Source organism: Alligator mississippiensis, chromosome 5 (assembly GCF_030867095.1).
Source record: "Alligator mississippiensis isolate rAllMis1 chromosome 5, rAllMis1, whole genome shotgun sequence".
In the NCBI taxonomy this organism is placed as follows: domain Eukaryota; kingdom Metazoa; phylum Chordata; order Crocodylia; family Alligatoridae; genus Alligator; species Alligator mississippiensis.
The window spans coordinates 195,071,377-195,085,173 of NC_081828.1; the positions used below are offsets into that span (position 1 = coordinate 195,071,377).

The window sequence follows — 13,797 nt, forward strand, 5'->3', positions numbered from 1 at the left end:
GCTGGACAGAGCAGAGTTCACACATTATGTGGGCAACTGTATCCATTTGGCAACAGGGCTACAACACCAGGGTGGGTAGCTGCCTTTCTTTTGCCGTCTCTGTTGGCCGCAGACAGATGTACGTGTTGGGAAAAAAAATCGTAATAAAATGGAGCCAAATACAGAGCTTTCCCAAAATCCCCAAACACATTTTTTAAGCACCTCCTCATCATGGGAGGATAAGCTTCCCGCACAGAAAAGCGCCCCAGGGCACGTGGTAGTTACTGCCACAAAGTGGATTTGCTGCATCCTCCACCCGGTCACTTCATCTCTGGCTGGGGCCTCCCAGAGGGAAACACCCCTGCCCGGGGGTGGGGGGGGATGGGGAGGGGGATGCAAGGCACTGCCCTTCGCCTGATGCCCTTTCACCCAGCCCCGCCATCGCTGCCTCCTGCCCCCGGTGTCTTGCCAAGACGCCCTTTGGCAGAGGTCAGACCCATTTTGCAGACCAGGCCACTGAGGCCAAGACCGGGCCGGCGACCAGTCCGCAGAGGCGGGCCGTGAGAGTCACGCAGCGCAGCGCAGCGCAGCGCAGCGCCGGCCCGAGACCAAACGGGGCCGTCACCGAGACCGAGTAGGGCACTCCCTCCCCTCCCCCCCCGCAGCAGCGCCAAGCACAGAGAGTCCGAAGCCCGCGGCCGCTCCCCGCAGCCAATCAGGAGCCCCGCCGGCGGCCGTTGGCGCGGGTGCAACTGTCGGGCTCCGCTCGCAGCCAATCGGCGGCGGCGGGCGCAGGCCCCGCCCCCCGGCCGCGCCGGGGCCGGGAGTCCCCGCGGACGCCATTTCCTCAGCGCCCCTGCGGCGGCGCGGCTGCATCAGCGCTGACGTGGGGCGACGCGCGGCTCCGCCCGGCCCAATCCCCCCCCACCCCTGTGACGGGGGCAGCACGCACGGGGCGGCGGGTGAGTGCGGCAGGGGGCGGGGACACGTGTGCGCCGCAGCCAGACCCCGCGGGCCGGGACACGGGGGCGGGCGGCGCCTCCCGCGGGCAGGGCGGGCCCCCCCGGCCGGGCCTGGGCCGCGGGCAGGTGCCTGGGGCGCGGCGGGGCGCGGCGGCCCCGCCCGGGAGACAGACACAGAGAGGGAGAGAGAGAGGAGCCTCCCGCGGCCGCCGGGCAGCGCCTGGCCCCGCGCGCAGGTGCCGGCCGAGCAGCGGCCGCGGCCCGGATCCGCGCGGCCGCCTTCGCTACGAGCCAGGAGCCGCGGTCGCGCCACGTGATGGGAAAGGCGGCGGGGCCACGCAGAAGCCGGACCCTGCTCTCTGGCCCCACCTGGGCGCACCCGGACAATAAAGAGGGCCGGAAAATGCGGGGGGGGGGGAGACACCGACACAAATGACAATTATAACAAAAAAGAAAAGTTTTCCTATTGTGCATACACGGGACCGGCCGTGCTGTCAGTTGATGAGAGCTGTTTAAAGGCGTCCAGACTGCAGATGCGAACAAGACTTTTGCAACAAAAAAATTGTTATCTCTGGTGAAGGGGGGCCCAATATAAAAGTTTGCCCAGGGCTGCCAGGAGTCTTGGGACGGCACTGGTGAGGGGCAGGGGCAGGAGGGCTTCACTGCTCAGCGCATGCCTGGCAGTGCAGGGGAGGATCCCCCTTTCCTGCTGCATCAGACCTGTGCTGTGGGAATGGGGCAGCAGGGAAAAGCGCTCTCCAGAGGCTGGGCAGGGGAACACCCAGCCTGCCAGGCCCTGGCCCTTGCAGGGGGGAACGCTAGGTGTTCCCCTGTCTAGCCACTTGCTCTGTGTGGGGGAGTGCTTTTCCCCGCTGCCCCCAGACCCAGAGCATTAGTCTGAGGCAACAGGGAGGGGCGCCCCACCATGCAGGGAGCACCTTCCCTGCTGCCCAGTGGAGTTCCCGCCCTGGCCCCAGGGAGGGAACCTAGGTATCCCCAGCACATGTTGCCCCTACACCACGCTGTGCAGCCCACGTGTGTGCAGCCCAGCCCTGACTATTTTATTTTAGTGAGTTTATGCTGCAGTTAACCACAATTTTGAATTGTTGATGGATCGGGGCCCCCAAAACTATATCTCGCAGGGGCCCCCAAAAAATTATGGGCTGGCCCAGGTAACGGGGACAGCCAGGATTTCATGTCACCCCTTGTCCTGTCCCATCAAGGGCAAGACGCTGAGCAATATGTTGGGCCCAGTGAAGTGAGTGGGCTATGCCACAAAGTATGCGGCAGAGCTGAGCCCTTCCTTCCCACCAAGTCTGTTTCTAGCCAAAGAGGTTACACAGGGAGTTACCGCAGATGAACTGACGTGTTCAGATCCCACCCTGCCTTAGTTCGCAATGACTTCCTGTAGAGGTGAGCCTTCAGAGAGGCCTGTACTAAAGTCCTGATCAAGTTTATTAATCCTCTGATTAAATTCCAGTTTCCTCACTACTAAGCTGCCTATGTAAAGAATTTCTCATGTTTTGTACTGTATCATGCTGTATTACTACTGCAATAAAAAACATGTCATAAAATGATTCGAGTATTTAATCAGATGCTTCAAGTCCTGGATTAGTTTGAATATTATATTTCACCAGCAAAACATTAAATACTTAGATACATATTCAGTTACTTATAGGGCTGCAAGATTGGATATGGTATGCAGTTTTTCCTTTTCAAAGCCACTTTCTTGCATTGGCTCTTGTTAAGGATTTGTTTAACAACTGAGTCTCAAGACAAAACAAAAAAGGATCTACTAGAGCTAAAGTTTGCACCTCCAGATTCTGATAACTTTTTGCCCGCTGTAGATCATATGATCACCTTTACCTTTTGGCTATTGCTGCTTCTCAGCTGGCTTTTGTCCAAAAAGTTCTGTTCTCTGTTTGATAAGATAAATCACATCTATTGGAATAAATATTCTGAGTGTGGGGTTTATTTTGGGGAGGAAAGGTAGAAGGAGGTGTGGCCTTGGCCCTCTCATGTGTCTGACATCTTTATTGAGCGTTTTAAAAATACTGCTCCTTACAGCATCCAGTACTAATAACACCTCTGGAATGCTGCCCTTTTTTCAGAACTGAGCAGTATGCCAGTGAGGTCCTTTGGGAGTTTAAATGTCCTAGTACTAGACTAGTGCCAAATGTCACTCCCGTAACCTGAAATACATTTTGAGAGCAGGAGGTTAAAGCAGTTGACACAGGAGAAATAAATCACTATGCAGCATATATTCCTAGTCTGCTTTCAAAGGATGAAAGCATTTCCTTAAAACATGGGTTCTCTGACAATTTGTACTACAAACTATCAGTTGATGATAGTTCAGTACATCTCTTGGGTGCAGTCAAATGGAATAGCTGATTCTGTTATAGAATTTAAGTGTTAATATAAAATGCAGCTTTTTGCAAGTGGCAAGGATTTTTTGGGGGGATTATCCTTTACTGGGCTAGTGGCATGGTTGAGGTAGACTTAGACAACAAGCTTTTGATTGCAGTGCATTCTTCAGCTTTTTCAAACTTTTGAATTAAAGATAATTCTGTCTTCTCTAACACTGTATTTGTTCAATTTTCCTTCTAAAAGAAAATAAAGCTGTTTCCTGTTTTAAATGATTTTCCCACTCAAACTGAACTAAGGTTTTGCTATACATATTCAGTTAAAGACATGACTGTAGGTCTTAATGCTTTTTCAAAAATCTTTGGATTTTTTTTAAAGAAAGGGTGTAATCGGGAAATTGAGAAATAATCTGTTGATACATTTTCTTTGATAATAGGTAGGTTTGCTTCTACCCAAGTCTGAATTTACATTGATGGAAGAAAACGCATTTCATATTGGTAGTCTCTGGATTGAACTGAATTAATCCCACCTGCCTTTTACATTTTTATGCATTGTTAATACTGCTATTCTCCTAATTTTAGACAAATTATGCTCCTAAATAATAAAATATTGATGGCTAACTTCATCACTTGCTTTTCAGTTGATTTGTTTTTTACATCAATTACCCATCTATCCACTTTGAGACCCAGAATATATATAACTATATCTTTGAAGAATTAAGTTATGTCTTGCAGAGGTATATTGTACTTGCCAGTGAGTTCTTACTGGTTTAGTACAGAGTATCTAAAAAATAAATATTTCAGTTCTCCCTCTTGTTCTAGTAATATTTTCTTAATTTTTTTATTTTGTATTCTCATGATTAAAGTTAAGCTATACATTTATACAACAACATAGACAAGAATATTCGTTGTTTGTAAATAACATAGATGCAAGAGTAAAATCAGTTAACTTGTAGTGATAAGTAGTTAGATTCCTACACTATGGAAGTGACTTGATATGTTCCTTGCTGGTCTTGCTAAATTCAAAAGCAAATAGTAAAATAAAGCTGCTTTGTAAAAAGAGTGACAATTGGCAGTCAATGAAGGATTAAATACTATCTGGGAAACTACAAAACTGGCTAGGGGATACTAGCTAACATTTTGTTTTTGGCTTTTTGATACTTAAGAAGAAATACTGTTCAATTAACTGATGGATGTACTGGTTACACAGAATACAAACCAAGTCAAAAACGGTGAAATAGCACCTGGAAATATATCAGTTTCTGAAGCATTAAAAGTAGCTTTCAGTAAATGAAATCTGTGGGACACATAGTGGGAATAGGAAAAATAGTAATTTTTTTAACTGGATATCTGTGGGAGATTATGTTGAATATAAAATATTCTTGTATATTTTTGGACCTGCTAGTGTACAATAATTAGAATCACATTTTTAATAGTATGTAGTGAATGTGTTGGCAGTGCATACAGATTACATTCACTCTGGTATTTAAGTTGTTTTGTTGTCTGTGGAGGCATTCTTTCAGAGGTAAATTCGTATATATTGTCCAGTCCCCATGCCTCTGTTTTAAGGGCATGCTAAGATTACTAGGGGAGGGAGGATTTCTTCCTAGAACGTTGCCTATTATCGCAGTGTTATTTGTGTAATATGTAGTGAGTCAACAAGATCGCCTTGCATATAGTGTAGAAAGATACAGTTAGATACAATGGGATTGTAGTTCAGGCTAATTTAAATGGAGCTTTGCTTGCCAGTGCTCTGTGAGCAGAATTGGCTTCCTGAGATTTTTCTGGTAGATGGTAAGAAGGCAGTTCTAACCCTGAAAGCTTATTATTGTTTAGAACCTAATTACCAAGAGACATTAATGTAGCTGAGATCAGCAGAGGGGACATACTGGCAGGGTATTCTTGTAAAACTAATCATGATGGTATCTGTGCAGGGAGGGGAAGTTACCTATAATTTTGCTGCCCAGAGATACCATTCGATTAGTTTTATCCCTTTTCACATTAGAATCAAGCATTGTAACGAGCGTGTTTGGAATATGAGAGACAAATCCCTTAACTGAAGTAGGGCATTCCAGAAAACACTGAGGATGCAGCAGGAAGTTCAGCTCTCCACTGTAACTGAGAGTGCTTTGCAGGAAGCGTTCTGAATTACAATGATCCCTTGGACCATTGGTTCCAAAGGGGAGGGGAATCTAGCTGTGGGTTGGGAGCCTGCAGCTGGTTTCCCCTAGCAGCGGCCCCCCTCTCGCCCATCCTGTCCCTGTATCAGAACGGGAGGGGCGGGGAGGGAGCTCGTTCTAGGGATTTCCTGGCCAGTGCTGGGTGGGGTGGGTGAATTGGACCAGGGTGCTCTAATACACCTGCCCCACCCTCCAGCAGGGGCCAAAAAACCCCCAAACCAAACTCACTCCTCCCTTTCCTTCCTTGCCCTCCCATTCTGAAAACATCTCAAGGCTGGCAGGCAGCACAGACAGAAGCTACAGAAGATGCTTTGTTTTGAAACATCTGCTTTGACCCCTCATGCAATGAGGGGTCAGATTTTCACCCAATCTGCCATTTTTGAAGCAGTCTGCAGCTATGCATTTGTGTTTGGTCACAGCTATAGACAACTTCATGTGGCCACATCAGGCTAAAATTGTCGCTTGTGTCTGTACTCTAAGATAATAGTAGTTAACTCATGAATGTGTCTCTAGATTTGTTTTTCAGAACCCTCAGAATCTTTGAAATAGAACAGTCCCCGCCTGTTTTGCATGATGATGTAAGACCCAAGAATAAACTTCAGAAAGTTCTGCTCACTTGCCAACAGTTGAACTTTACAGCTGGGTTTTGCCTGTTCAGGCCCCAGCTTTTACAAAAGAGCATAAATACATTGTAAGGAAATGGCAGTAACATCTAAGCCAGCGAATTTCAACCAGGGAGCCAGTGTACCCTGGGGTGCCTTGAGATTTTTTTCAGAGGTGTCATGAGATGCCATGCAATGTTAACCTCTGTGGTATGGAAACCTTGTTCAGAAGATAAACCCATAGATTTCAAGTAGGAATTTATAGTGTTAAACACTTTCTCACCTGTTGTGGTCTTGCTGAATTCTTTGCCACAGAACTTTTCTGTAGTCAAAAGTTGAGTGAAATCTAAGAGCTAACATTTTCTGAGGAGTGCCTTGAGTATAAAAAGGTTGAGAACCACCAAATGAAGCAGTTCTCCTGTCCTTATGGTTTTTTTCCTTTGCACTTGTGATAATATCTGAGGTGTGTGTTTGACAGCTTTCTCTGTCTCTTACTGCTTGAACCTGTCATAATGTCTAATACTGTTTATGATATCAGTTTGTTGCCATGGTGATGATTGTGACATCACAAATTCAACATCATAACTTCAGTGTGGTGTTCAGTAGGAGGGAGAGAGAGCTGAGGAGAACCAAGCTTTTGTTTTAAAACACACATACTTCCACTATGAGCAAGTGTGTCAAGAAATACCATGGAAAAATAACTGTAAGGTAATTATCAAGTTGATATGTTTGAAAGTTTCCTCCAAGTTCATAAGTGTTAATTGATGGTTGTGCAATTAGCTAAGCTCCTGTGTAACTTATCAATTGAGGTAAGCTCTATACCATCTAAAATGATGTCACAACACAACCCAGTGGTGATGCCAAATGCATATGGTTTGGTTTGAAATGGGATTAGTCCTGTTTTCAAGTATTAAATCGTTATATTTTGAATTGTGATAAGGGAAGATAGACAAAAACTATAAATAATTATTTTTTTGTCTAGAGGGGGGGAACGTTTGTGTTCAGTAGACAAGATCAGTAAAATTTTTGTGCAGTACCTGTCTGAACACTTCAGATATTTTGCTGGCTTAACTTCTGTATTTCTCCCCTATCTGTCTCTGATACCTAATTTTGCGAATAGATAAAAAATGAAGTCAGAAAAAAAAATCCACAAGTGTAAGCCAAAATCACTCTTTACATAAATTTGTCCATCTGTGTTTTTTGATTGAGGGACCTATAATATTTTTCAGTATTTAACCTAAAGGAACTCAGAAAAGATTAATTTTCTAATAATTTCCTCCTAGATAACCCTTCAAAGTCATCTGACCCTATACTGTATTGAATCTACTTATTATTCACAAGCAGCTATTTAGTTAGTCCTATAAAAGAAGCAAATAATAAAGAATTGTTAGGTGTTTCTACCTTGCCCATAAGGGCTTCTCAAAATACTCTCTTTGCTTTACACCATTAAGTTTCTTTAGCCCCAGCACCCCTCCTTGTTTCCTTGCCCGACACACAGTAAAGGCTTGATGTGGCTCTCCCATCAGAAATAGCATCCAGAAAGAATGGGTTGCCAGAAAATTATTCTTTCTTTTTCTGTACTGTATACTGGAGGTATTGACTATAGTACTTCCTTCCCTGGCCAAGGGACTGAACTTGAGTTCCAATTTATAGGCAGTGCATGGTGATATACTGTGATTCTATGAGACTCTTGGGTTGATCTTTTTGTCAGATACTTTCAAAAGATGAAATTGTGAACAAATGAGGGGGAATTAATAATATTCAAATAAGTATGTTCTTCAGTTCTGATTTCAGTTCCTTGCACTGCATTCTGTATGTATTTATTTTACTTATTTTTTTTAGACAAATGACCATGGAAATGGTTGAATCACAACAAGATGGAAGTGCTGCAGAGTCTGCAGCAGAGAGTGATGCTGTTCGCATGCAAAACCTGCCAGGCCAAAGTCAGATTCCTCCCATAGCTCAGGTAATCTGAAACACAGAAGGATAGGAGAAGCAAACAAAAATAAAGAACATTTAGAATTGTTACCTGTATTGAGATAAATATGACACTTTACTGCTGATCATCATATTCCCCATGTCATACATACATTTCATTTTCTTATAGGAGGGATTCAATTGAATCTCAAAACACATCTTCTGTATTAAGGATGGGACAGAGTAAGGGCCACAGATAATGCTGTACATTATTTTAAGTTCTTCACAAAAATAGCTCTTTGGGAATTTGGGGCTTCTCAGAGTGACACAAGAGTGGAAAGTTATAGGCATCATTTTACCCGTGTTTTTGCAATAGAGCCGTACACTGTTCATGTGATGACCTAAAGAGTTGAGACAGCCAGAAAAGTTAGAGGTAGGTAAGGTACGTGGTGTTCTCTTATGTCCTAGAGTTTGGAGATGTTTTGCAACCCAAAAGCTGGATGAAAATAAATTTTGATTTTTTTACCCCTAGTTTTCTTGCTCAAAATGAGTCGAATTCAACATGTAAGTACTGAGGTGTATATTTCTGTTTCTTCCCTAAGCACCTAAAAGCAGTTTTGGGATTTGTTTAAAGAGATATTTCAAAATATTTTGCTGATAAATAAGGGAGACAGATGATACGATAATGTTCTACATTTGTAATGATGATATATCGTCTTACATCTTAAAATATTCAAGCAAAAGTTATAGTAGAAAATGTTAAAAAGGAATTATACTTCATATTTCAGTATACTGATTGGTATTTATATCCTAATCCTTTAGCATAGTGTAGGACTCCTGAGCCATTTGATTCCGCACCTGTGGCTTTGTCTCAAGTTTTTTTACTCGGGCAGGGTTCGTGAGTTAGTTATTTTGCTCCAATATAATTTTTGTAGCATAATGCTAATGTTGAGAGCGTTATTCCTCTGCTAGTCTCTGGTTTCCCATGGTTTTTGCCAGCTTGCCTACAGACCTGTCCTCCTGTATTTATCAAGTGAATCTCTGTGATAGCGTGCACATATCAGATGTGTAGTAGCCAAAGAATTGATGTCTTAGTTGGTTCTACAGTCATGTGTACATGTTAGTAGTTCTGTCTGAAAGCTCTTCAGTTATCCTGGTCTTCTGTAATTAGTATCAGTGCCTGTTTTGATGTGTATTCGTGTGAATTAGGAACTGAACTGAGATGGCCTACTCAACATAGGTTTCCTTTATAAATATTAGTTGTTATTTACTTTTTGTTGTTACCAGGCGGTGAAAATAATTGTATTCATAGACATGAATCTGAAGTGTAGTTCGGTCATGGAACTTAAGAACTCTTATGCCCACCTCTTTGAAGCTAGTAGTTTCTTCAAGCCTCCTTTGTACTCAAGTGTATCAGGCCCATTCTTTGTGTCCAGTGGGCCCTTAGGTTGTTGTCTATATGACACCAAACCTGTTCATAGTTTCCTTCTACTTTATGGCATGTTAATATGATGCTGAGGGTCTGTCTTTCTCAGCTCAAAGTTTGTTCCAATGTGGCTTACATGTAGCAATTAATGAGGTAGCTGGTATTCAGACATCAGGACATATCATAACATGCTTTCCCATAGCCTTCATCTGAAAATTTTGCAAGATGCTGCTCAAAGCTTAGTCTCTTTTTAGTCTCTTCATTTTCCTCTTAACCCCTCCCCCACCTCTACTCTGTTGTGCCACTTAGTTTGGAGGAATGAGATTGCAGTCTCACTTAATACTCTCTAGACCTTTTACCCAGACTAGACTCATTCTTTTTAAAAGTTCTGTAGTCCTAGCTCACCTACAAGTCTTGCATCAGGTTTTGTAGGGGATGGCCCAACTTCTGAAAGTGGAAACCTCAACTTGAAAGAAATTGTTCTTAAGGGAGTGTTGCTTCTGCATATTCACATTCCTGTCATTGTCCTTGCTTCTTCACAAGTTTAGTTTAAGAATGCCTATATATGTGGATGGAACTGAAAGGTGATTGAGACCACTTCTTCCTTTATACCTTCTGAACCCTACAGGAATTCTGCTCAATGCCTAGGCAGAAGACTTTTTGTCATTATCTGTATTAGTTGATTTCAAAAGATACTTTCTTATCTATAATTTCTGTGCTATTCAGCCAGGCAAGATAGCACACTAGTTGGATAGTTCACTTAAAGTGATCACTCATGAACGATGTTTAAGTTTTTATAGTTTATATCTAGTAAGACAAGTGGCAGAAGTTTTTACCTTGTTTCTGTCTGGTAGGCTCAGGAAGGTAGCGCAGAATCAACTCACATTGGCTTGTTTTCTTTTTCAGCTATAATCATCAGAAACATAAGATCCAATTTTTCAAAAGCGCGGAGCGCTTATAACTTGCTTAAGAACACGACAGATGCCATCCTGGGTCAGACCATAGGTCCATCTAGCCCAATATTTTGTATCTCGGGGGCACAACAGAGGCCAAGGGGAAAAGTACTTGCAAGGCAGACTGATCTATCCCCCGCCTTCAGCCTTCTTCTCTTACAGCTGCCAGCACAAGTATAGGAAGTATAGGGGTAGGAAGATGGATCTTGATGTCTGGGAGAGCTGTAGGTGTTTAGAATTGCTAGAGAAAAAAAACATTTTTCTGTAAAGTTGAAAGTTGACAGTAAATAGTGAGGCCACTGGATGATCTTTAACAGAAGGTTATTGAAGGCTGTGGGAAATCAGTGCAACCCGCTTTTCAGACTAATATGCATTTTAGCCCACTGGCCACCAGGGGTGCTATAGTGTCCTGCTGTTATGGCTCGGCCTAGCACTTCCTCTTGACTTGTTTTTGATGGGCTCTGCGCCTTCTGCCATTTGAGTCTGTTCCTCCAGAGCCAGGGCTGGCTGCTCTCCTCAGTCACTTGTTTCTCTAGTGGCTTCTGTCCAGATTTACATTTGTAGACCAAGTCTTCTAGTTATTCCTGCTATGAACCCAGAGCCGTGTTCCTTGGCCTAATGTGCTGGTGGAGGGGAGCATTTTATTAGCATTCTCGTGGCTTTATACTTGCGGGTCTCCTGACCCAAGATGAGGAGGAACTGGTTCACATATTGCCCTACCTGGCAGACTTCTATGCTGCAGAGACTGAAGGTGAGCCACTTTGTTGTACAGAAAGATTTATTGCTAGGATGTCCTCTTCCTCAGGAGGTGAGGACTCTAATCTGGAGTATCTGCTAAATAGTGCTGTAGATAAACTGAACGTGGGCTGTTGGCATTCCCATTCAGTAAGGAATCCAAAATGTTCCAGCTGTTTGCATACTAACAACGTGCATTCCTTCCAAATATTTTGTGTCTGGAGGAATTCTGGTGAAGAAAAAGCAGCTGCCTGGTATGGATGGAATATTGCTTGCCCAGACTCCTAAAATCCTCTCTGGTTGCTACACACTGCTGATGACAACAGAAATGCTTTAGCACTTAGACACTTCTGCAGTGACATTTAAGATTGTAATTGACCCATCCCATGTTATCTCTTGGTTCAGAGATGATACCTTTTATTAGATCAACTAAGAAATTGCAAAAAACTATATTTCTTTGCAAGCTTTCAGGCACATGCACCCTTCTTCAGGCTGAGGACAAACCTAAGATGGTAAAAATCTTCTTAGGTAGAAAATAAACTTAATTTTGCACAGGGGAATTTTGAGGTTGGAGATCTGTACTCTTCGGTGTGCGAGGGAATTTTTTTTGTGATTTCTTAGTTGGTTTAACAACAGGTATCATCCCTGAACTGAGAGTTCTAGAACTTTGCATTTCTTTTTATCTCAGACCAACATGGCTACCAAATACATCCCAGAAATGTGGAAGATGCTGTATTTCAACCAATTTTGGAAATATAAGCTGCATTGCTGAACGAGAAGGAAAGGTTTTTTTGAGCCTCCCTGCCTTCCTGACATCTGACGCCTCCAGGGATGAGAACAGCTTTATCTGCACATCAAAGAGCAGCTCACACAAAAGACTCTTACAGACCCAAGGGAACAGATCTCCATCCTCAAAATTCCCCTGTGTAAAATGAAGTTTATTTTCTACCTAAGAGGATTTTTACCATCTTGGGGTTGTCCTCAGCCTAAATAAGGCTGTGTGCGCCCACAAGCTTGCAAAGAAAGATTTTTTTTTTTTTTTTTGCAATTTCTTAGATGGTCTAATAAGACATATCATCAGTGAACCAAGGGTTCTGGAGTTTTGCATTTCTTTTTGTCTCAGACCAACACAGCTACTAAATACATCCCTGATTACATTGTTGATTTGTTCTTTGATTTCAATGCAACTGTCTTATCTCCTCTGGCAGAATAGTTCAACCTGTCCCTTGTCATCCAGATCTCACTTCAGTTATCCATTCTTTTACCACTTAGCAGGGTTATTATAGTCTGGTCTAGTAATTCTCAACTTGGGTGTTAAGTAAAATTGGAAGGCACCTTCTTTCTTGAGAGAGCCTATTTAGTTTCCCACTTACAATTCAACAATTATTTAGTGAATAAGTTATCAGGAAATTACAATACCTTGCCTACTTTGCCTGAACATCTTGCTTCTTCAGAAACAGTTGATTCATCATCCAGTATTCTTGATGGTGTCTTAGTATGCTGTACTTCATAGTCAAGGAGGTTAACAACTCAGGTATCATCATCAAAATCCTTTAAATCAGGGGTTGGCAACAGATGACCCATGGGCTGAATATGGCGCACAGAGCCACTGTATCTGGCCTGTGGAGTCAGAAGCCTTTGCCTGCACTGATCTCATGCTGGGGCTGGGCAGTGAGGAGCTGCGGTAGGGCCAGGCAGCTGGAAGCTCTGCTCGCATTGTTACTGTTACTGCTTCTCTCCGGGTGCAATTTCTATCTGATGGGGAACCGAGCTGGGGATGGGCAACTTCCAGCTGTGCCTGCTCTGTAGCCAGAAATAGAGGGGACAGAAAGATGCAGCAGCAGCACAGACGCATCTTTCAGTTGCCTGGCCCCAGCTTCCCCAGTGGCTGGAAGCTGCTCCCATGCTTAAGCCAGGGAGTAGTGCGCCAACGATAAGTGACAACAGCAGTGTAGGTGCTATTCCCAGTTCCTTGGCCCCAGGGCAGCTCCCCTCGAGTTGGAAGGTGTGCTTGAGTCCCAGGTAGGAAGTAGAGGGCTTGAAAAAGTAGTCCTGGTGCAGCTCCCAACTGCCTGGCCTTGGCGTGGGCACAGGTAAACTCCCCTCGCTCTTGATGCACTGCTGAAGTTTCCTGGCCTGTGCCAGACTGAAGCCAAGTTGCACTGGGCTGTGGCTTGAAAAGGTTGCCGGTCCCTTCTGGAAACAAGGTGGAATATGAAAAGCAAGAGAATACATTGGGCATGACCTTTCAGATCTAGCTTAGATCTTTTATTTCAACAAGCTTTTCTTGTGTGTCACCTTTCTACCTTCTTCTGTTCACAGATATTTTGTCTTGGAGTAATCTTGCACCTGGATATGATTTCTCGGGGGTTTTCTTCAGGTTCTTAACCAAGCCAGGAAGAAAAGTCACAATCACAGGCTTAGTTAATAATGAATCCATGTAGCTCTGAATACAGAAGGAAGTTGTTTTATCCAGTTCACAATAGCTAAAACAAATCTGGACTGTACCTCTCTTCCTGTCCAATAACCTTAAAAGCAGCGGTAAAGCCTAAGAAAGGCAAGATTTGTTGTAGAATATTACAGGGCCAAGATACATGATGGGTATCTCTTTATTTTTGGTGCTCAACATTTTAGACAGTTTAAAAGCCGTAATCAGCACAATAGAAATAATTGAGTCATG

At 43.7% G+C, this 13,797-nt stretch overlaps 1 protein-coding gene across 3 annotated transcripts in view; it reads left to right on the forward strand.

Annotated features, from left to right (window-relative positions):
- Window positions 1-798: 798 nt before the first annotated feature.
- The window catches only part of CREM (cAMP responsive element modulator), a 42,510-nt gene continuing 29,511 nt past the window's right edge, over window positions 799-13,797 (forward strand). Inside the window, exons 1-2 of one of the 3 annotated variants that reach the window (XM_059729158.1) lie at window positions 799-941; window positions 7,929-8,052. In XM_059729158.1, the coding sequence (XP_059585141.1) occupies window positions 7,933-8,052 (120 nt within the window). In that variant the 5' untranslated portion in view covers window positions 799-941; window positions 7,929-7,932. Of the gene's footprint in view, window positions 942-6,652; window positions 6,795-7,928; window positions 8,053-13,797 lie in introns of those variants that run through there. The other 2 variants (XM_059729157.1, XM_014609051.3) reach the window with 2 other exon arrangements.